The 24870-nt window shown below is 35.3% G+C and overlaps 1 protein-coding gene across 1 annotated transcript in view; it reads left to right on the plus strand.

Moving 5' to 3' along the window:
• vwa8 (von Willebrand factor A domain containing 8) overlaps nucleotides 1-24870 on the plus strand; it is a 482517-nt gene that overhangs the window by 275183 nt on the left and 182464 nt on the right. Inside the window, exon 26 of the mRNA XM_039745289.1 lies at nucleotides 14774-14925. Within this exon, the coding sequence (XP_039601223.1) occupies nucleotides 14774-14925 (152 nt within the window). The remainder of the gene's footprint in view (nucleotides 1-14773; nucleotides 14926-24870) is intronic.

Consider the following 24870-nt stretch of genomic DNA (forward strand, 5'->3'; position numbering starts at 1 on the left):
ACTGCTGTGAAGGATGCTCCCAGTTCGTTATTTACTGAGGAGATAATTAAAGACGCAATGGGCAAGTTTTTCTCCTGCCTGATTACTGACTCAAAAAGGTTTTATTAAACTTGTCCTGGTAGAGGATAAGTTTCTTTCTTTAATTAATATGTTTGATTTCTGCCACAATTGTGACATACCTTGTTTACTTTCCAAGTAAGTGCTTAAAAGATAAGTTTGATATTTTTTAAATCAAAGTTATTTCTTCACAAATACAGTATAAGTGCATATGCCACATGAAATTGTGTTGTAAAGTTAAGTGCTTTACATAAATTAAAAAAAAATATTTTGTCTCCTCTGGTGCTTTACATTGAAGGGTATGGGTGATGGAGGAAAAACTTACTAAATACGTTGATTTTTCAAGCCATTGATCTGTGACTTCCATATTTCCTATGCATTTCTGTGACAACAAAAGGAATCTGGAAATACTAATTTTATTTCATATTCCTAGAACTATTTTGGTCATGGTAATGATATGTTTTATATTCATTTCTGTGAATTCTCACATAAATAAGTAAGTAAATCAAAACAAAACCAAACATGTGGCACAAAATGTTTACTATGATCTAGTTCTCACTTTGTTGCTAAAAGCAATCTCATAGGGCTGTTTCTGTCATCATTCGAGGAGTGCAGAAATATAGCATTCTTATCATCCTTTTGCCCATCAATTTACACTCATTAACCCATAATGACAAATTGAAAGTTTGTTTTCAGGAAGGTTTTCAATTTTATTAAAAATGAAGAACTGAAATCACTCATAAGTATTCAGACCCTTAATTATGTATTTTGTCTGGGTCTGGCCACAGATGTTCTGTCAGATTTTAGTCTTTGCTTTGGTAAGTGCTGCATTTATAAAAATACATAAACCATTGTACTAGAAGACATATGCCTGCCATATATTATCAGTTTTGGTGTTTTTCAGTAATTTCGCAATCTGATCTTTGTATTAGTTTAATGAAGGAAATTCTGCTTGTTAACTGCAAAAACCTTCAAATATAAGGAAAATTAAAATGATAAAATGGGTTTTCAACTAGACCAATTAATAGACTGAGTTTTGTTTTATTTTTCTTAAGTTCTTTAAGTTTCATTCACTGCTCCTTTCCAATTAAGAATATTAAATACAGCAATGTACTATACTGCAAAATGGGTTAACAGCCTCTAACAGAATTTAATCAGCACTTAAATTCTGCTTTTTTACTGTATATACAAGTCAGTCTTAACAAACTTTTTAGACGTTCTGTTTCAAAATGCTAAACACCTGACAAACAATGGAGAATGGCAACAAAATGGCAAATCAAAAAAGACAAGTGATTTTTCATTTCCACAAATTGGCTAAGGGATTTATAAAGTATGTGTAAACTTAAAAATGTGAGCTAACACGATTAGGGAAACAATCATGAAGTTCAGAACTGCTAAAATAACAAGAACAAAGACGTATGCATAGTGAAGAAGATGGTGATATAGGCACAACAGAATCCATGCTTCATCATTTTGTATGACAATGTCACCAGATCTCAGAATCAAACTTAAGACAGTACATCAATTGCTGTTTGCACTCAACACATTCAGTGTCAGAAGTGTCAAGTTTGGAGGTTCAGAATTGCCTGTTGAAAAATATGTTTTAAATAGGTTGTGCTACTCTGAAACTTTATGTACTATTCTCGTTCTAAAATTTAGTTTTCAAAAGCATTTTCCTAAAACAGATTGTTCAAATAAATTCATTAAAAGTTTTAAACATTATGTTTCATCTTCATCAAGTACTGGGTGCTGCAATAAAAAATAATAATTAAAGTACTTTATGGATAACCCTTTAGGGACCTCATTAAACCTGCTGCCAAATCTCAAACCGGAATGCAACATAAGTCCACATGGTTGCCATATTTAAAATATGATTATTCTTTCTTTTCCTTTGCCTAATTGCGTTTTAACAGATGGGAATGAGTGAGATTTGGGTGAAATCTTTCTTGATGGAATACATTCTAAGCCCTTTTTCCAGAAAATTGTGCCAGTCAGTTAAACAAGTCATGCTGCATAATATCATTCTGCTTTATAACATCTGAAAGTCACTGTCAGAGACCTAGCAGAAGCAAGACATTCAGTCATTTAGCTGATTCAATCCATCAGAGTGTAACAATTTAAATATTAAAGATGCATTATGTATCAGGATGAACATTCATCAGATGATGGAAACAATCAATTGACAAAAGTCTAATAATGCACTACTATGGCCTGGAAAACAATGCTCTGATCTGTATTTATTAGTCACTTAAGAAGCATTGATTTTTCTCTTATTTTTCCAAGTCATCCTGCTTTGTGAGTGAGAAAAGTACACACTAGTCAGAACTAATTGTTTATATGGAGTTTGTGTCAAATGTATTCAATAAAAAAATAAAGGAGTTTAAAAATACGTATTGTTTAGCTCAGTTGCTATAACATGTAATAATAATAATAATGATAATCTGTAATTGTTCAATGTGTTGCTCTGCTGCTTCATTGTAGCTATAATCTAAGAAACAACACAATGTCCGTTGTGAATGGAGCAGATCTCTTAACCACTAAAGTCAAATTTACCTCTATATACAATGTTTAAAGTTAGTGCATCCACAAAAGGAAAAATAAGCAATTGTTATTTCCAGATTAAAAAAATTGAAAGGAAAGATTGAGACAGAACCATTCAGATATATATCCTTTGTTACACATACCTAACTTTCTTATCTATTCTTAACAGTGAAGAAACAAACTTTAAAAATATACAGTATTTTCCTTTTATTGTTCAATTTTATTTAATTTTAATTATATCATTATATTTCATCTGTGATGGAATTGCTCAACTTCCAGGGTTGGTACCTACTGTACCTTTCTTCCAACACTGCCAGGATAAAGTCCAGTCCAGTTTGATCCTTGAATCGACTAAGTAGATTGCTGCCCATTTCATTGTTTGCTTCTGCCTTGTGTCCAATACTGCTGGAATGGGCTTCCACTCCCTGCAACCACAGATTGAATTGAATGAGACAAGAATGGATTTGTTGAAATGGATGTTCTTTTGTATGAATAAGTATTAACAGTAGAGTAACAATTGCCAAATGAGAGCATAAAGTGAGAAATTGTGTACTGGGTTTTGAGCTGTTCTTATGCTATAATTATTAAGAAATTAACTAATCATACATTTTTATATGCTTAGTTTGTCTTTTTGGACTTGTTTTAAGTGTCATTGAAGCATGTGTGTTTACTTCTAAAAACATAAGTTCAATATTAGGTTTATTGGAATTGGAGATAATGTTATATAAGGGTTAGCTTAGTCTTAGAGTTGGCTCATGTCAAAGTATTATTTAGGGTTTGTCTTTGTTAACCACGGGAAAAGAAGAAAGAATAATGATGATTTACAATAACAAATAATAACCCAGTATTTCTACATACAGACTCAGCCACTGGAAAGTACAGCTTCTACTGGTAGCTCAGTTTTGTACAATTTACTAGCATGGAAGGGTAAATTAAACAGATGGCATTTTGAGATTTCCATATGGAAATCTGTATTTGGTAGGCCTTAAATCTTCAACAGAGATGTCTTAAATCTGTCAGTTTGTGTAGGTTGCCAACTAGTTGCTGAAATGTAAAATAGCAATAGCTTCAGCCAAAAGTATGTTCAGTAAAATTAATTTGCAGCAAATATAAACTCTTTCTTTGCCAAAGAAGAATTAACTGAGAAGTGCTTTCACTGACATGGTGTATGAGCCATATACAACTGGAAGCTGTTTAAGGCCATTGCAAAATATATATTTTCTTGTCATTATGCTACTTGGAAAAGGTGTATACAGTGATATGCAGAGGTTTGGGCAACTTTGGTCAAAATGTCAGTTATAATAAAGAGTTGGGTATGTAGAAGATGAGGTGATCTCCCAGAGGCATAAAGTTAAAGATGAAACATTCTTTTCACCATTTTAAGCAAGATGTGTGTATTTTTGTTTTGTACATTTGGAGAGTGAAAAAAGAAAACAAACACCATGCAGATGTTTGGGTAAGAGATGTTAAGTATCAGACTACTTTTATCAAGGTCTAAGACCTTAACTAGCTCGTTGGGTCTATGGTTTGCTCTCAGGAAAGGCCAGGTAGTTCAGATTTCAAAGCTGTATAAATAATCTGACTCCTCAAACCTTTCCAAACAATCAGCAGCCATGGGCTTCTCTAAGCAGCTGACTAGAAATCTGAAAAATAAAATAATTGATTTCCACAAAGCGGGAAAAGGCTTTAACAAAGCTTTTTCAGGTAGCCATTTCCTGTATTTAAGAAATGGCAAATAAAGGAATACAAATTTCTCAATCAAGACAGTTTTACTGTCTGGTATTTAATAATGCTTGACCTGTTTAAAACCATCTTCACAGTCGCTCACAAACAAAGTGGAAATGCCCAAATCGTAGTCAAAAGAAAAAAATATTTAGATCTTTTAAAGTCGGAAAATTCAAAGTGGCATGTCATGGTTGAAACCGCGCTGGTTCATTCTTTTTTCTGAAGTTCCGCTGAAGGCTCTCTAAACTGTCTGTGCTGGTGCTTTGCAATTTTTAATTGTATCAGAAAGATAGAAACATCTTCTAAATAGCAATAAATCCTTCGTTATTATTATTTCATAGAGTCTGTTCTGTTTGGGCGGGACATCAGGCTCCTTCAAGCTTTGTTTTCACTCTCACAGCGCCACATTGTTAATTATTATGCATGCATAGGACACACGCCTCCTTCTCATATATTGACATGGAACTCAAAGATTGACCTGCACATTTGGCTACAAGCATAGATAACTTGTCCCTCAGAGTCTGTAATGCAAATGATCAACATTATATATGCTCTGGAGGACATTGCACTGGCAGTATTATGGGTGCTGGTATTAAAAAAATAAATTAAAAAAAATCTCCTAAACTATCCGAATTATCAGTAAATAATTTCACGAATAAGAGTGAACGCAAATGCAGCAAATTTGCTGCGAATAATGCTTTGGTGAAATTTGCTGATCAACCTAGTGGTGACCAACAAAAAGTTTGAATTTCATGTTTTTGAGAAGAAATTGCTTATTGTAAGGTCAACGGATGAACAATGCTATGCAGTGCCAAATGATGTGAAAACGTTCATGGAAAAAAAAAAGTCATATACAGTCATGTCCGAAATTATCGGCACCCCTGGAATTTTTCCAGAAAATCTCTCCCAGAAAATTGTTGCAATTACAAATGTTTTGGTATACACATGTTTATTTCCTTTATGTGCATTGGAACAACACAAAAAACAGAGAAAAAAAGCCAAATCTTACATCATTTCACACAAAACTCAAAAACCGGGCTGGACAAAATTATTGTCACCCTCAACTTATTATTTGGTTGCACGCCCTTTGGGAAAAAATAACTGAAATCAAGCACTTCCTAAAACCATCAACAAGCTTGTTACACCTCTCAACTGGAATTTCCGACCACTCTTTTAATTTGCAAACTGCTCAAGGTCTCTCAGATTTGAAGGGTGCCTTCTCCCAACAGCAATTTTGAGATCTCTTCATAAGTGTTCTATCGGATTTAGACCCAAACTCATTGCTGGCCACTTCAGAACTCTCCAGCGCTTTGTCTTCAACCATTTCTGGGTGCTTTCAGAGGTATGTTTGGGGTCATTGTCCTGCTGGAACATCCATGACCTCTGATGCAGACCCAGCTTTCTGACACTGGGCCCTACATTGCGCCCCCAATATCTTTTGGTAGTCTTCATATTTCATGATGCCTTGCACAGAGTCAAGGCATCCACTGCCAGAGGCAGCAAAACATCCCCAAAACATCTTAGAACCTCCACTATTTTTGACTGTAGGTACTGTGTTCTTTTCTTCGTAGGCCTCATTCTGTTTTCTGTAAACAGTAGAATGATGATTTTTGCCAAAAAGCTCTACCTTGGTCTCATCTGTCCACAAGATGTTCGCCCAGAAGGATTTTGGCTTCCTCAAGTACATTTTGGCAAACTCCAGTCTGGCTTTTTTATGTTTCTGTGTCAGCAGTGGGGTCCTCCTGGCTCTCCTGCCATAGCGTTTCATTTTGTTCAGATGTCGACGGATAGTTCGAGCTGACACTGTTGCATCCTGAGTCTGCAGAACAGCTTGAATATGTTTTGAAGTTGATTGGGGCTGTTTATCCACCATTCAGACTATCCTTCCTTGCAGTCTGTAATCAATTTTTCTCTTCCGTCCACGTCCAGGGAGATTAGCTACAGTGCCATGTGCTGTGAGCTTCTTGATTATGTTGCATACAGTGGACAAAGGAACATGAAGATCTCTGGAGATGGACTTGTAGCCTTGAGATTGTTGATATTTTTCCACAATTTTTGTTCTCAAGTCCTCAGACAATTCTCTGCTCTTCTTTCTGTTATCCATGCTTAGTGTGGCACACTCAGACACACAACAGAAAGGTTGAGTCAGCTTTTCTCCATTTTAACTGGCTTCAGGTGTGATTTCTATATTGCCTGCAACTGTTTCTTGCCACAGGTGAGTTCAAACGAGCATCATATGCTTGAAATAAAACGATTTACCCACAATTTTGAAAAGGTGCCAATAATTTTGTCAGGCCCATTTTTGGATATTCTATGTGACATGATGTCAGATTTGGCTTTTTTACTCTGTTTTTTTGTGTTGTTCCAATTCACATAAAGGAAATAAACGTGTATACCAAAACATTTGTAATTTCAACAATTTTCTGGGAAAATTCCAAGGGTGCCGATAATTTCGGCCATGACTGTAACTTGTGTTGTTTAATCCACATGTCCGATATCCATTTGTATGGTCAAAACTTGGAAAAAAGAAATATGTATTTTTTACTAAAATATTAACGGTTTCTACCTGAAAACAGTCACACTGAATGTAAACAAGGAAGACAACATTCCCACAATGCTATGCTTTTGATTGAAAGACAAGGTTTACTCACCAGTGAATGAGAGGGAGAGGCAAATCTTCAATTCAAATGCACGTTGTCAGAATGATGTCTTCCGTGTTTACATTCACATTGTGTGGCTCACCTGTCTGCTCCGTTGAGTTTGAGTATTCAATATTTAATTTGTCCATGAAAACATGAGATTTAAATTTTTCTCTGCCTTCACTACAAACTATGTGACATAAATAACATTTAAAAAGATATATCATTTGTAGTGGAGCATCAGGAATAGTGAAAGTCTAGTTGATGTCCTGAAGACCAAGAAGACTTTTAGAGAGAACTGCTTATAGTATAGCTTTAAAGGCAAAACAAAACCCTGGTTTGACTGCAAAAGACCTTCACCAAACTCAGAAGTCATAGTGGACTGTTCTGCTGTGCAGCAAATGCAACCATCATGGTAGATTCATTAGAAGAAAACCTTTCCTGCATCCTTACCACAAAACCTGGCTTTAGAAGTTTGCAAATGAACATCTAAAGCAGCCTGATGCATTTTGTAAACATGTCCTGATCAAGAACTGATAAGGACTGATGAAGTCAAAATAGAGCTTTTGGCTGCAGTGTGCAATGGTATGTTGGAAGGAAAAAAAAACACAGATTTACATGAAAACAACACCTTGCAGCCAGTGGCATGGGGAACATTTCACTGATAGGGGAATCACACCAGCTGTAAAAAAGCTGAAGATGGACAGAGGGTGGCTTCTACAACAGAGTAATGATCCGAAACACCCTACCTAAAGAGGCCCAGGCTGTAGGATTTGGTACTCACAGACCCCTGACCTAAACATTGTCGAACATTTGTGGGGGCTCCTTAAAAGAGCAGTGCATGGCCTAAGCATTTCCCAGAGCCAAAAGCCTTTTGCAAGGATGAATTGGGGAAAATCCCCCAAATAAGAATTGAAAGACTCTTAGCTGACTTCAAAAAAAAATTTACAAGCTGCTGTAGTTCCCAAATGAGGTGTTACTAAGTATTGGCCTTGCAAGGTGTCCAAACTTTTGCTTTGGACTCTTTTCCTTTTTTATATTGAAACTGTAAATGAATGGAAATAAAAAAAGTAATGTTACTTAGAATATTAAAGAAATATGTCATCTTTAACTTTATGCCTATTGGAAATCTGGTAATTGTTTACTTCCTTAGCATTTCACGATAACAGGAATTTTGACCAGGGGTGCCCAAACCTTTGCATGCCACTGTAGTAGCCATGTCCTTGGGGAAGCAAATCTTTCTCAGTGGACACACTGGTTACCATCTTCGTCACCAGACCTGTTGTTGATGTTTCTGGACTGTTTCCCACTTGTCACTTTTACCCATCGATAACAGTGTGATGTGGATTTCAGTCTCCTGGTCAGCAGGTTCTTATTTTGGCATTATTACAAGTTTAGCTTTTAGTACTAATGGTCATGCTATATTTTTATTCAAATTACATGTTTAAAGATTTTAAACTTTTTTTCTGTTCTCTGAGTACTACAATTTTCCTCCCACATCCCACTTCTGCCTATCAGGTCAGAGTTAGTTTTGGCTTTGCTACCAGGGTAATTACCAGCTCCCCCGATCCTAAACTGGCCTGTTTGTTTAGAAAATGGATAAACGGATGCATCTTACAAAAAACATTTGATTCAAATTGTTCTTTTCCATGATCTCCCAAGTATAGTATCTAGATAAAATCTACAATATTATTAAATCAATGTACATAGAATATAAAAGTGACAGTTTTCTCCATCAAAGTTGAGCTGTGACAGATGGCATTACTGCAAAAGATTTATTATCTACATCAAAGACCTGGCCGGAGCTTTGGATGTGTGATAAAGATGCTGCGCAGTTGACCTGATGGTGGTTTCTCCCACATCAGTGACTGCAGCAGAATCTGTACTTGCTCAAGCTGTACTTTATGAAATGCAGCCTGTCAGCCTTTCCAAATAAGACCAGATAAAGGTCAGAAGTCAGAGAAGCAGGAACAACTCACTGTGACCAGCTGTACTTAAATGCTTTGGATAATAATAATAGGACAAGCAGTAAAGTAACAGATGAAGCTCACAAAGCATTTTACTCAAAAAAAAAAAAAATGTTTCAGCAAAATGAAACACATGGAGAGTTCAGGTTTTATGATGGCACTATTCTGGTAGTTCTCTGGTATGGCAATTATGCATTTTAGAACAGCCTGTTTTAAAATCAGAGATTTAATCAGAGTCTAAATTAAAAAATCTGTTTTGAGTTTTACAAAATTCTTCTGCCTGTTCTCCCTCCTTTACTTTACAAAGAGTTGTGCACTGATTTACTGAATATTCCTGAGCTCATTCACTATTTTTCTACAGAACTCAATACTGTCCTTACACCAGGCAATTTTCAAACTTAAAACTTGGAGAGTAGAGCCAAATCATCATAACTGGCCTCCATATCTATTTAGGGAAAAATCTAGCAAAAGTAATTCAATTAGTTAAATAGAAATGTGAAACAGACTATTAAAACCCACTGGAGTACTAAAATTAAAATAATAAATTTAAGTGCTATTGGATCATATTATTTGCACCAAACCAAAATATAAAATAAAAATTCACTGACCCTAACTTGATCATTGATACTGATTACCCAGGCTGTGTAGTCATTAACTTCAAATTTAATTATCAAAGTAAAACTGGAAATAATTTTAAGTTAAAATAGCCTGCCGAGCTGACACCCATTAATAAATTCTGTACATGTCAACAGTGTCCTCAGAGCCTCACTGGTCCAGAGAGGTGCATTGTTGCTTTTTTATCTATTGTTTTCCACAGTTTGCTTTAGTAATATTTTGCATACCTTAGTTATGTGATGTCACAGAATATATTGTCCTGCTAAAAAAGATATTTTTTTGAACTTGAATTTCCTGAAAGTGTCTTTAGGATGAGTCACTACTGCAGTGAAGTAGTTAGTGCTTCCTCACAGTGCTTGAGATCCAGGTTTGATTCTCAGCCTAGACCTACGTGTGTGTGGAGTTTTCACATACTTCTATTATTCACAGGATTTTCTCATATTAATCAGGTTTCTTTTAGTGTTCCTAAACTATGTATTAGGCTTATCAATGACTTGAAATGTAATCACTCCCATTTGCTGTTGTCCCAAATGGTTCAATAACATTGCAGAGAAGCATTTGAATACTGCATGCATTTTCTGTAGACCTGAAAGAAGCCCTATTTTAGTGCTTCTAGTGTGTAAATATATGAAACAGTGAATAGGTGCATTAATAATGTAAAATGTAAAATAAAGTATTTTAATTTATGCCATGACCTATGCTTCAATTCTTGTTAGCAGTGATACAATTTATTCCAAGTTGCAAATGAAAATTCTTCACAGTTTCTACTAAGTTTCATGTAGAATTCTAAACTTTTGGGGTACTTTTGTAATTACATTGTCACATAGATAAAATTAAAAAAAGCTTAAATTTATTTTAAGGTATTCAATAAGTCAACTTCTTTCCTTTCTGTATCTTTCAAGCTCAGTTTATTCTTAAATAACACACTTTCATTCACAAGCCCAGAGCTTGGTACATATTTATAAATATAGTAAAACACAAAATAATCTAACAAAAAATACTGAAACAGAATAAAACAAATACTAAACACCAAACCACCACTCCATCTATACACAGATGTAAATGTTTAGTCTTTACATAAATTGTGTTCTTCATATTCAGATAGAAAAGTATCAATATTTTTAGATAATATCAGCTGTCAACTTTTTTTAAATAGTTATATGCAAATGTTTGGGCATACCTGGCCATATATGTTTTAGTAAATCTCTAAATGAAAATATTCTACACATCATGATGCACAATTAATAGTGAATTGAACCTATTGAAAAATAATACAGTAAATGTGGCATATGTAACATTTTCTAAGTGCATGGGAACAATACTGGACTCAAGACAAAAAACAATCCCAGATATGATGCAAGTCCATCAGAGGGAAAACTCTCCCACACTTACTGTCAGGTACACCATGCTAGTTTAGGGTCATCTATCAATTTAATATGTGTCTCTTTGAGATTTGTGAGGAAATTCAAGGACATTCAAACTCTACCCATGCTCTGTGGATTCACGCATTATCTGCATTATCTGCCGAAAACTGTAGGGCAGCAGCTTGTAGCCACAATCCACCATGGCACCCATATCTGTTTTCTAAGCTAAAGAGTCGAAACCTACAATAAATACTACTCAGTGTTGGTCAGAGGGGCCAGAGTACAAGGTAAAGAAGAACTGTGGAACAGCCAAATAGAGAATATTTAAAGGCTGAATAACATGCCTCAATCAACCTACAGTTTGTCACTTTATAAATTCTTTGTGTCATAGTATTTGCTTACTAGATTGATTTGCTTATATCCAAATAAAACAATCCAAATCCAAATAATCCAAAACAAATTCTTTCCAGATATAATATGCACCTATTTTGTAGCACATAATGTGGTGAGCATGATTTTTATAGGGCCTGTAAAATCCACAAAGCCGCTCTGTTCTCAGATATGTTAAATATCTTACTGTCCCAATCTGTTATAGCTGAATGCAGTAAGAAAACAATGTGGTTACCCAAGAAGTGTATTTTATGCCAGAATGACTACTACCTAGTAGCACTCATTTTTCTGGCAATAAAATGCTTGAAAATCTAATAATGGTTCACTCTGATAGCTTAATTCTGTGCTACTTAGCCCCACTCTAGTTTGCTTATTAAATTAATAGTCCAGGAGATGATTCTGTCTCTCTGGCCATACGCATTTTTATTGAAACGTTTTATGGGAAGCTCTGTGAGCTAAAATTCTTCTTAAAGATTACAGTGATTCTTTCAACACTTTTGGTCCCTCTAGGCAGGGCTTGAACCTTAGAGCTTTATCCTATGCAGTTCTTTTCTCAAGAAGATATACTAATTTTAATGTTTTGAATTAGCTTGCTATTTTTTATATTGTTTCTTTTCTGAACCTTGCATGTGTGGCCTTGATTTTGTTTTTTCTTTACTTAACTGCTTAGATGTTTTTTGAAGAATTAAGTGTTTTTCCCTGTTCTTCAATGTATAGTACTCTGGTGTTGTTGCTTGGTACATGAATGAACCAAAAGCTCTATCTGACTACCACATTTACCAGTTATATAAAATCACTTATTGTTTATTAATATTTTGCTTTTTGCAGAAAAATATTTTTTATTGAGAATAATTAACCTCTGTGAAACAGTGTTCTCATGATCTGTGTATTCATAGGGCAAAACAAACCAGACAATCATATCCATCAGTGCTTTGTCACTTCATATTTCTAATCAGGGTTTCTGGGAGCCTGAGCAATTATGGTCAACACCAAGTGGGAGGAATGAGTTGACCTTGGTATGGACGCCAGTCTATTGAGCTTATAGGTGAAGTTTAGTTATCTTGGTCTTCTGGGGTTTTTGTGTTCTTTTCTGTGGGGAGAGCATACATATGGTAGATCCACCAGCCTCTCTCTCTGAGACTTTCTTCCTGTGTTTCCTGTGAAAGTAGCCAGTCAATCATTTGTGACAATATGTTTATTATATATTGGACTTAGTGCTTGATGCATAACTGAATTGTATTATATGCAGTTTTGACTTGCAGTTTTTGTTGGAGGAATTATTAACATAATATTCCCTAACCTGCTTAATTAAATTCAATGTAACAAAGGCTGGAAGCTTTGGGTGCAAGGCAGCATTTGGAAAAATTATTATTGCCTTTTTTATGTATTTATGACTCTAGCAGTAAGAGTTGTTATATACAATCAGATTTGGAAAAAGTACTCAAAAGTCTGCTAAAATATAAGTATTATTACATAACAAATATTTATTTAAATAAAAGTAAAAATATCAGGCATGGAAACTACTGAAGGAAAAGTATAAAAATAAGATTGGAAGAAATTATTAAAATAAAATTATAATTTAGTTACTTTAGAAAAAGAATTTACTTAAATTAGTAAATATCCTTAAATATTCATGATTTGCACTGAAAACTGTAACCCGAATATACATAGCAACAAAATGTTTTTTATTTATTAAAAGGTATATGAACAAAAAAGATATACATATACACACATGTTGAAATGGATTGATTCCAAATTATTATTGTACACGTTTATCAAAACAGGCCAGTCATAAATTGAAAAGCACTTTTACTCCCCTACACTAGAATGGGATCAAAAGTTATGAAATCAGAAGATATATTTTTGCAGTATTTTTAGAAGTCCACAGTAATAATGAAAATGTGAATTCAAGAAGGCTATAATGCTGCTTATTTCAATTTTGTTTTAAAAATATTTTCATGTACATAAATTCAGTAGAATGAGGTACTGTTTCAACAATAAATAAAATGCATATGCAAATGAGAGAAAAATTAAACAGAAATAAAAAATAAAAAAAAAATTTGCCTTAGACGAAATCATGACAGCAGATAACTCCACAGTTTTGGGTAGCTGCTTACATTGCATAATGTAGCTGTTCTGTCTTATGTCCTCAAGACCGAAGACCGCATTTAAATGTGATCATTGTGCTCTCAATAACAAAATAAGTAGGGAGGCCAACCAGGCCATATGTTTAATGCTAGAAGCAACAAAATGGTCAAGATAAAAAACCAAGTGCACAATGCTGCTTCAGCACAAAAGATATGCAATTAATTGCTGTAGAATTCACTTCATACAATGTCTAAATTGAAATGGGTCAGGTTTTGGAAGCGCTTCAGTCTCATGGCTGCTGTGGTCCAAAATGTGACGCCACCTTTTGGGGATGTCCATTTTTATACCATTTGGACCAGAATGGGCAGGGCTTCTCTGGCTCAGTTGCTTTCATTGGGCATCCTCTCGGCAATGTAAGGGAAAAATGAGACAAGACCATTAGTTTTTAGGTGAGTGCAGAACCTCTGGCACACATGCTTGACACCAGGTATATCCATTGCTGTCTCCTTTTTAAAAGAGTGGACTGTCAATATAAACTTAATGAGTCAGAGAAAAGTGTATAATCATTGCATCATTTATCAAATATACTTAATGCTTCAAGATCATGGCCTATGACCTCCAAAATTTTTTGTATAAAAGTTTAAATAATCACTGTGTTCTGGATTTTGAACACATCCAATCAAAGATACTGTTTAATGACCTGCCTTGAAAATGTAAAAAAGTAGAATCATTGAAAAATAGTATGCTTTTTAAAGAGTAAACATATTTATATTCAAAAATACTTTAAAAAGTATAATTCTTTTCATATTCTACCTAAGTGCTGTAACGAGAGTAGAACATTACATTCTGCTTCTGACCACAGTATTAAATTTTTTGCCTCAGGAGAAATCCACCTGTACTTACAAATGTTTAGTCAAAGCAAGATCATAAACTGCTTTATACTGTATATATTGTGACCAACAGGAAGCATTGCAGCACCCCAAACCCCAGACAGAAAAGAGTTTTATTCTTTTCAATATCTTCACAAACAGGTTTTCAGAAGGCAGTTTTATCTCAGTTCTGCTCTGGCCAGGATGCCAGTCTCAACGTGCCATCTCTATATATACATAGAATACACAGACTCCTGCAGTGTTTACAAGTCCTGAGTGGATTAAACTGATTTGATAACAGAATGATGGATATTATTACCTTAACAATTTTTTAATCTGTTCAAGGCATATTGGTGTTATTTTTTTAATATTTGCCAAATTCTGTGTAATATAAGACATTTTTGATTCGTTTCAATATTTTATGTAGTATCTCGCTTGTTTCACTTTGAACTGTTGTTTGTACTTTCTAGTTATTCTTTTTTGATCCACTGCCATTTTTTCTTTTTTTCTGTCAACAGAAATTTCCTGATGAAGGACTTTCAGATGTGGTGCGGAATGTTTTTGATTTTGATTCATATAACAAAGACATGCGTGACATCGTCATTGGCACTCTCCACAAGCATGGCATACCGATTGGAGCCAAACCAACCAGTGTGCATCTGGCCAAGGAGTAAGGACTGGATCATTTAAAATTCTATTTACGTATTATGTACTTGACAAAAACTATCAAAGTGCTGCTATTACTTATAATTTACTTTGAATATGATTGTGTAATTTCACAGTTTTGATTATATGGGTACTCACAATAGCTCTTACCCATAACAGTAAGTACTTTTTTTTTATAGTAACGTCTCATAATGTACTTTTTTGGTTCTCAGAGCCATAAAGGAAAACACTTGATTCATTCAGGAGGGGTTTATGTAAAAGTTACAATTCTAAAAATACAGCCTTACTTAAAAATGTTACTAGAAATATTATAGAAATACTTGTATTTATGTGTCCACAAAATATGTTAAAAGTGATGTTTCTACTTTTTAACTTAATGGTCACAGTACAAAAAGTTATATATCTAAATCTATTTTTATGCTGTTCTTGGATTTTCAGTAATTTTCCTTTTTCTGGCTTTAACTGGACTAGGTGACTCATTGTTTTATTATGCACATTTCAGTACTCTATAATGAAGAACAGCATTGAATGCAAAAAAAAATTAAATGTCAATTATATTTTCTTAAGCTGTATCCTTAATCATCTCAAGTGTTGTAATAAATCAATGCTTAATAGTATTTATCTTTGTAAAAATAAGCTGTAGATGACTAGATTTCACCTGACAGATTTATTATTACTAGATAACACACAATTATTTTGACCATGTAAATTGACACTTTATGAATTCCTACATTTCAGAGAGTCTGGGTTCAAATCCCTGCCCAGACTGTGTAGAGAGTTGATACAGATAATGGCAAATTTCATAATAAGCTCTTTTGTCATAAATGGTAAACATCTCTGTTCAGCAGTGCTGTACATGCAGTTAAATTTTGGTAAAGTTATTTACTTCTGAAAATCTTTCCAGGTCAAAAACTATTTGCCAGAATAGTTCTGATGCAGTGATGCTACATTTCCAGTATTGTTCTCATAAAGCCAAGGAATTTGTTTACCCTGGTGATTTCTTTATGTAAATGTGATTGTTCTTAAATTTCCTGACAGAATGAGCTGCCTCAGTTTTGTTGTCATCCTCCTACAGAGCATGTTGATTTTCAGTCATTTTATGGAGCTTGCTTGTAAACATTATGTGGATGGCACGGAGAAGCTGTTTGGCATCATCAGCGTCTGTTTCATTGATAACAGTTTCATTTGCCAACTAAATATGCCTCATCTCCTGAATGTAAGATAACTGGATTTTCTGTACAACATGTTAGGAATTTGTTTTGTTGTTATAGAAATAAAACAGAAACATAAAACAGCACAATAGGAAATATTCATTATCTACAGTATTAACAGCAAGCACTAAATGACTATATGGCACACTAAGTACACATCTACTATATAATAAATGTTGAGGTGGCAAGTGTGTGTCTGGTTTCTTCAAGCAATCTGATTGGGTAGTTTGACTTTGCTGTGATTGGATAATTTGGCTCTGGTGACAAGACTGAAAGAGAAAGTACAAGACCTATGAGGACAGTTTAAAGATTTAGGAGGCACACTGATAGTCACCTTCAAAGAAAGGAAGTATAAAAGTGGACAGGAGGCAAAGCAAGACACCTCGAAATGACAAAATGTGAGAAGCAGGCTTTACGGACACGTAATCAACAGAGGGACCGCCAGTTTCGAGAAGTTCAGACACACAAGCATACTAAAAGAAAGCTGCTGAAGGCTCACATAGAGCAAAAGATATCAAATATTCTTTAATATATTCTATAACCTGTCTTTGATAGGTAATGTGGTGTGTTATAAAATAAATACATAACATACAAACCAAAATAACAGCCTACCATTCATCATAAAACATAGTTAAATTTCATATATTGGACAGTTGAAACATTTGGGTTTTTTCAGGGTTTATTAAGATTTTTGCTTAATTGTTGAACTTACACAATGCAGCATTAATGATTTTCAAATGAGTTTTCAAGGAGATGAACATATTGTCAAAAACCAAACAAAGATCAAAACCAGGAAGGCTAAACCAAACTCCTAATTGCTAGTCAAAAACTGTGGTCAGTAAATATTTCTAAATTGTTTGTTATTGATTTAACACTAGAATTACCAGAGCCTACGAAAAAACTCGTAATTCTGTCCCACCTTAAACTGCTTCTTAAATCCCTTCACACCTCTCCGCCAGCGCCCTTTGTCTTCTAAATGTGCTGATAAAGAGAAGCTCGGAGCAGCCGGCTATTCCATCCCCCCACCAATTTAGAACGTGCACGAACTTCTCTCAGCTCATGCCTTGATTGAGTATCTGGGAGTGAAGTGGAGTTTTAGAGTGGAAATAATAGATCGTTGTTTGGAACACACGCATTTCATGTCTGTTCCGTTTCTACAGTAATCTGTGTCAACACATTGTTAAAACAGAAACGTTTTTTTATATTCTAGTAGTAGATGACAAAATGTAGGCATAAACTGTATAATGTATGAAGCCTGAAGTCCAAATAGCAAAGAAACATTTTCACAAGAATAACACAATTGCACTTTTATTCAAAAATATAACTGCAGAAACAAAAAGCCGCCTAAACATGTGACATTGACACCACTTTATTGTAACTGCCTCTGTGGCTCAATAGACTCACCCCCCGCTTGGGAATCAAAAGGTCACGAGTTCGATCCTGTGCTCCTCCGTTTTGAGAAGTAAACTGCTCTTAGTCTTACTGTTTTAAAATAAAAGCATACATTTGATTTCAGTATGTATCAGCCGGTGCAATTTATGATCCTTGTAAAGGCTAGCTTTTTTTTTAATTCACTTTTCATTCTCTCAGTCGCGTTCAGAATCAATCCATACAACCCCATCTGCCACAGCTGTTTTCACTAAAGACGCTATAGCTCTGCAGTGTACCACGATGCATACTAACGCCAAACACCCTCAACCCAGGAACATATATTGGTGTAAAAGTATAACAAAAGTGCACTTTTATTCAAGTGCACTTTTTCCATCGCCTTTTCCTGTAAGAAGCAATGTACACACTTCTCTCTATGCTGTGGTTTCTATTACACACCTGAAAGAAAGAGACAATACATGTGAAAATATCCAGCATACAGCAACATGCGGGGACTGGCAGGAACACTCAATAAAACTGAATCAAAAGAAAATCAAGTGACGGTGATATACGAAGAAGGCAGCTTCGCCAGCGCCTGTGTGTCAGAACCGGGTGGGGGGGCGTTAGTATGCATCGTGGTACAACGCAGAGCTATAGCGCGTCTGTATTCTGTTTCTTTTGTACTCCGGGCACGCAGAGGAGAGAATAGTAAAGAGCAGTAACTTCGGTGCTATATGCAATCATCAGACACTCCCCATCTGCCCGTTGTTTTGTTATACTTTTCAATACTTTTTATACTGCTCAAACGGGCATGCTCAAAAAATACACGTGTAATGCCACGAAAAGTGCACGCAGACACTTCATTTCGCAAACAAAACAAGTGCACTTTTATTCAAAACTACCTGTATAACCGAAGAAAAAAGAAAGCAAGTTACAGTAGGCGATTGATACGACAGCTTGCATGGTGCAATGCTAAGAAGTGCAGATTTTCATTCCGTGCTATATAAAATCATCACATTCAAATATTAACAGTTCCCACACACCCAAGGACCGTCCTTCCTACATTTACGACACGTGTACTTGTTGCCGTGTACACACCTCTCTGTGCTATAGTTTCTATTACACTGAATGAGCACCTGACACTGCACTTTCTTCCCTGGGGGAAGGTCCCGCATCAGAGAATTTCCAGTTCCTGCATAAATTCACACCCGATCTGACGCTGTTCGTTTTCAAATAATATTGCATTAGTGCAATATATGTTCCTGGGTTGAGGGTGTTTGGCGTTAGTATGCATCGTGGTACACTGCAGAGCTATAGCGCGTCTTTAGTGAAAACAGCTGTGTCAGATGGGGTTGTATGGATTGATTCTGAACGCGACTGAGAGAATGAAAAGTGAATTAAAAAAAAAGCTAGCCTTTACAAGGATCATAAATTGCACCAGCTGTTACATACTGAAATCAAATGTATGCTTTTATTTTAAAACAGTAAGACTAAGAGCAGTTTACTTCTCAAAACGGAGGAGCACAGGATCGAACTCGTGACCTTTTGATTCCCAAGCGGGGCTGAGTCTATTGAGCCACGGAGGCAGTTACAATAAAGTGGTATCAATGTCACATGTTTAGGCGGCTTTTTGTTTCTGCAGTTATATTTTTGAATAAAAGTGCAATTGTGTTATTCTTGTGAAAATGTGTCTTTGCTATTTGGACTTCAGGCTTCATACATTATACAGTTTATGCCTACATTTTGTCATCTACTACTAGAATATAAAAAAACGTTTCTGTTTTAACAATGTGTTGACACAGATTACTGTAGAAACGGAACAGACATGAAATGTGTGTGTTCCAAACAACGATCTATTATTTCCACTCTAAAACTCCACTTCACTCCCAGATACTCAATCAAGGCATGAGCTGAGAGAAGTTCGTGCACGTTCTAAATTGGTGGGGGGATGGAATAGCCGGCTGCTCCGAGCTTCTCTTTATCAGCACATTTAGAAGACAAAGGGCGCTGGCGGAGAGGTGTGAAGGGATTTAAGAAGCAGTTTAAGGTGGGACGGAATTACGAGTTTTTTCGTAGGCTCTGGTAATTCTAGTGTTAAAAAGTCCAAGAATCAACACTGAACAGGAAATCAGAGTTGAATGCTGTATAGGGAAAAGTTCTTTCAATGTGAAAACTGAACAAAATGATTGTAAATGTATTTGAGAATACCCACAGCTTTATACATAGTAGAGCATATGGCATCAGCCTATAAATCATTATCCTTTTGACTCCACATGACACCACTTCATAGACATGCCCCCTCACAACCCATTATTGCATTATATCGAAGAGTGTCACAAAATGGAAACACCTATAAAAACCAAAAACGTGACATGGAGAGATTAAAAAAATAATGATAGGTTAAATTAATAAGGTTTAAATCAAAAGATACAGAGTTAAACCAATATATTTGGAATACTCAGTATTAAAATCCTCCATAAATAATGATCATAATCTTGAGAAAAATATGTTGACTTTAGAAAAAATGTAAAGTCTAGCAAATTGTAACAACTATACTAACTACTCTTTTGAATAAACCCTTTTCAGTGGCCTGTAAGATTTTTCTGATACCTGGTTGAGTGTGGTTGTTGATTACATTTCCTGCTGTTCACTTTAATTTGTTTGCAGGTCTTGCATGGAGTACTGTGTCAAGCTGGTAGCTCCATCTACTGTCTGGACCATAGCATTGGCAAATTTCAGTTTTATGGAGGAAATAAGGAATCATTAAATGTAAAAGTGATCCAGCAGTGATTAGACCAGAAAGCTTTTTAATTTGATGGCGTTAGAACATGGATGAATGGATAGATTAATGAAGTCAAAGTTTTCATTGTTATTCTTTTTTATTAAATGAAGTAATATTTTCTTGCAAGAACAGACTTTAATTGTCGTTGACATGGAGTTGAACGATTCCACCTTGCTGACAATAACTGTATTTTTAACACTAGAATCCCTGACGCCTACAAAAAAACTTGTAATCCCGGCCCACCATAAAATCCTTTGCACCTCTCCATCAGCATTTTTTGTTTTGTAAATGTGTCAATCAGCACAAGCAGGAAGCAGCCTGCTATCCCATCCCACCCTTGATGGATCTCAATTCGGGCAAAATGTTCTCACAGCTCAAAGCTCCTTATCTGTGTGTGAGGTGCCTGGAGTTGTATATGCTAAAATAGTAAAGTATATCGTTATTTGGAATAAATGCATTTCATGTGTGTTCCATGTCTACAAACATCTGGGTAAGTGTAGGATGAAAAGAATTGTGAGGTAAAGAAATGCTAAACACATACCTAAAGCAGAAACTTTTTCCATGTTATACTAATAATGACATAAAGTGTATAATTTGTGAAGACTTTAGACCAAATATAAAATAAACACGTGAGCTTTTATTCAAGAATATAGCCAAAGAAAAAAAAAAATCATTCGATTTATATGTTGCTATCAATAAGTTAAAAACTCAAGCTCAAATGTCAATTGACAGGAAGTTGATATGTATTCTTCAATGGTGCGGAGGTAAGAACTGCTGCATTATAACCTAAAGGTATCGAGTTCCAGTTTTGTTGCTCCAAGTATTGAGCTGCTGCTATTATTATTACTATAATATAATAAAAACATACATTTGATTTGAGTCAGTAACACCCGGTGTAAATTTCGGCTACCTGTAAAAGTGCTTTTTTTTATTACTCAGTTCTGTTCTCTCAGTGACATTTAATGCTGTATGGTAGTCTGATAGCGGTCACGGTACATCGTGTCTTTGATTTCCGGTACAACAAATAGTTCTGAGCAGGTGTCAGCCACAGCACCCACTGTGGTCATCACTGCTCTTATGAAAAGAATGGAGATAAATACCATCAACTCAGGTTGGGGAAAGGCAAGTTCATTGTACCACGTGAACATAACTGAGAATAAAACTGAATAATAAAAAAACAAGTGCTAACTTTTACAAGTAGCCAAATATTACACTGGGTGTTACAGACTCAAATCAAATGTATGTTTTTATTATATTATAGTAATAATAATAGCAGCAGCTTAATACTTGGAGCGCCAAGACTCAAACCCGGTACCTTTGGGTTATAATGCAGCAGTTCTTAACTCTGCACCTCTGCGCCATTGAAGAATACATATCAACTTCCTGTCAATTGACATTTGAGTTTGGTTTTTTAATTCATTGACATCCATCCATCCATCCATCCATTTTCTAACCCGCCGAATCCAAATACAGGGTCACGGGGGTCTGCTGGAGCCAATCCCAGCCAACACAGGGCACAAGGCAGGAACCAATCCTGGGCAGGGTGCCAACCCACCGCAGGACACACACAAACACACACCAAGCACACACTAGGGAAGCGAACCCGGGTCTCCTAACTGCGAGGCAGCAGCACTACCACTGCGCCACCGTGCCGCCTAATTCATTGACAGCAACATGTAAATTGAATGATTTTTTTTTCCTTTGGTTATATTCTTAAATAAAAGCGCACATGTTTATTTGATATTTGGTCTGAAGTCTTCACGCATTATACACTTTATGTCATTATTAGCCTTGAGCTGTGAGAACTTTTTGCCTGAGTTGAGATCCGTCAAGGGCGAGGGACGGGACAGCAGGCTGCTTGCAGCATGTGCTGATTGACACAATTACAAAACAAAAGACGCTGATGGAGAGGTGCAAAGGGATTTAAGGTGGGCTGGGATTACTAATTTTTTTATAGGCTTCAGGGATTCTAGTGATAAACAGGTGATTTTGATGAAGGATAATTTGTCTTAAAATTGACAACCATTTTTCCCATATTACTAGTTTTTAGATGCAGATTGTTGATGATACACCTAATAGCATAGTAAAAATTGTATTTTTTAAATAATTGTAGCTTCATGTATGTCTCAGTTTAAGGTGTAAACTTTTATACATTCTCAAAACTGTGTTAGTACTGTCAAACTGACAGAAAAAAAGAAAGTTAAATCCTTAGTATTGATTAAAGTTAATTTTCATTTCTTTGAGCATCTTTTGTAGACCAAATTATATTTTAATGTAGAGGAAAACTAGCCAAGTTACACAATGCCCTTCAATATTTCTCATGTCTTCCTTGTAATATATAGTTCAGTTCATAAAAAATAATTGATTTGTCAAGTGTCAGTGAGCAGACAGCATTCATTTAATGTTAAAATAAGTAAATAAACCTTTTATGTTTCTTGTAGCCCTGCTTCCTTAATTTTATGCCAATATATTGTATTCATGTTGAGTACAGTTTGTCGCTGCATGCTGAACAAACATGAAAATTGAATCATTTTGATGTAATTTGGTTTATGTTAGGGAGCAGCACTGCTTGCGATCATCGTCAAATCTAGAGTGTTTATTCATATTCTCCCTGCCATGAACTATGAGCTCAGACAAATGGTGTTTTCCTCTGCATATGTAGTTATTGATGCTTTTCTAGCCTGTCATCTGGAGAGGTAAAATTATGTTTTGCGCTGCCCAATTTATTTTCCAGATCACAGGAAGAATGCCTCTAAACCGGAACGAAGCTCATTCCACAGAACACCCTACATTTCTAATAGATAAGGCAGCTGTTTCTTATTATTCAAAAACCTGTCCTTTCCATTCATGGCATTGGAGTTATTCAACCAGAAATACAGTATAAGTTTCTTGGAAGTGATATGACAATGAGAAAAATCTGACATTTTAGCGTGGTGTATCCTGAATAAAGCAATGCTGACAGGGGAAATTTGATATTTTAATTCAGTTATTTTAAAGAAACTATTGAGATTTGTTAAAAATGTAAGTGTGAAACCAACAGTCCTGTTGACAGTTATTGGGGTGATTGTATTTAGAATTTAGTTGTTTTGTGACTGTGCAATTTTTGTTCCATCTAATCATAATGTGCAAAATAACACAACCACAAAATGTAATGTTTCAAAATGGAATTTACATTTTGAAATTTTGTTGTTTTTAATTTGAATGTACAGCTTAATGTAGCTAAATAATTTCTTAAATAAATCTGTCTCACTGAGTAATATGAAGCTTTCTACTAAAATTCGATCAGTATCTGGTTGAATGTACTGTATGTGTTTAATGTAAGCTACTATACTTTTCCTCTACTTTTATCATTTTATGTCTTTAATTCTATGTTATGGGTGCTTTTACCATTCATCAGGACACTGTGAAACAAGCACAACAAACGACCATTTCAAGCCAAAAATCTAAGGTAGCCAGCAACCATGTAGAGGACCAGTCTTAAAATAATAAAAAATCTTAAAATATTTCCTTTCAGTCTTGCTTAACAACAGTGGTGGTTGTTAATGTGAATTTTTGTGTTTTTGCATACTTTGAATAAAGCAGGCTTCACCCAACTAGAAAGTTTAATCAGGTACACATGGCCCAAAGAAATCTGCTTCTTATTGCAGTTCTGACTCTCATCAGGAATGTGCTGCTTAAGCTCAGACATCAATTCTGTGAAAGAAACAATGGTGCTGTTTTGCAACAAGGCAGCACCTTGCCTCATTCATACTATCTGCTCTGCGACTGTGTTCTAAATGATTTCTAAATCAATGAATATTAGAGGATGCAGTGAGCTTGCATCCTAGGGTTTCCTCAAGTGGAAACACATTATCCCTGTTGTGCCTGGATCACAACAGTTGTAATAACAATCATGCTAGTCATACGTATACCTGCAAAAAAGTACAGTTTAAACATTTGTAGTCCACCAATGCGTAATAAGTTATTAAATTCATTTATCTGCTGTCAGTGCATGCTTCCCACCTCTCTCCTGTCTTAAAGGAGTTTTTTTTAGATAACTAAAATTTTTCCATATTTAAAGATTTTGGATTTTTCAAACTACGTCATTCCTCATCCATTTCATTTCTTACCCATTTTCAGTCCATACTCTGTACACTGCATTGTGATTTCTGTCTTTACCAATAATAAAGTTTCTTTTAATAACCGCAAGATACACAAATTAGTAGAATGAAATAACTTTTGAAGTTCAACATTAGACAATGAAGGAAGAGAAGAATTGCATAGACCCTGTAATGTTCCAGTTTTCATAGTGCACTTGGAGATTTGTATGTTGTGATTCTCCAGGTTAAGCTGAAAAGGCATAGTGTATGTGCTAAATGACAGAAACCTAAGCAAATATTTCAGCATTGAAGCACTCATCCCTGTACCCCTTTTTAGATTTCTGAAACTGGTATAGTTAAGCCAGCTGATTCTGCACTCTGCAGTGAATATTGGCAGATGGCTACAATTGATCTTATAACATTACCTCCTGTAACATTACTTTAAACATTTTCAGCTTGTTGGTGAAATAAAAGATTTTAAATTGGTTAAATATGCACACCTTTTTTGT

The sequence above is a fragment of the Polypterus senegalus genome, chromosome 2, assembly GCF_016835505.1.
Source record: "Polypterus senegalus isolate Bchr_013 chromosome 2, ASM1683550v1, whole genome shotgun sequence".
Classification (NCBI taxonomy): Eukaryota; Metazoa; Chordata; class Cladistia; order Polypteriformes; family Polypteridae; genus Polypterus; species Polypterus senegalus.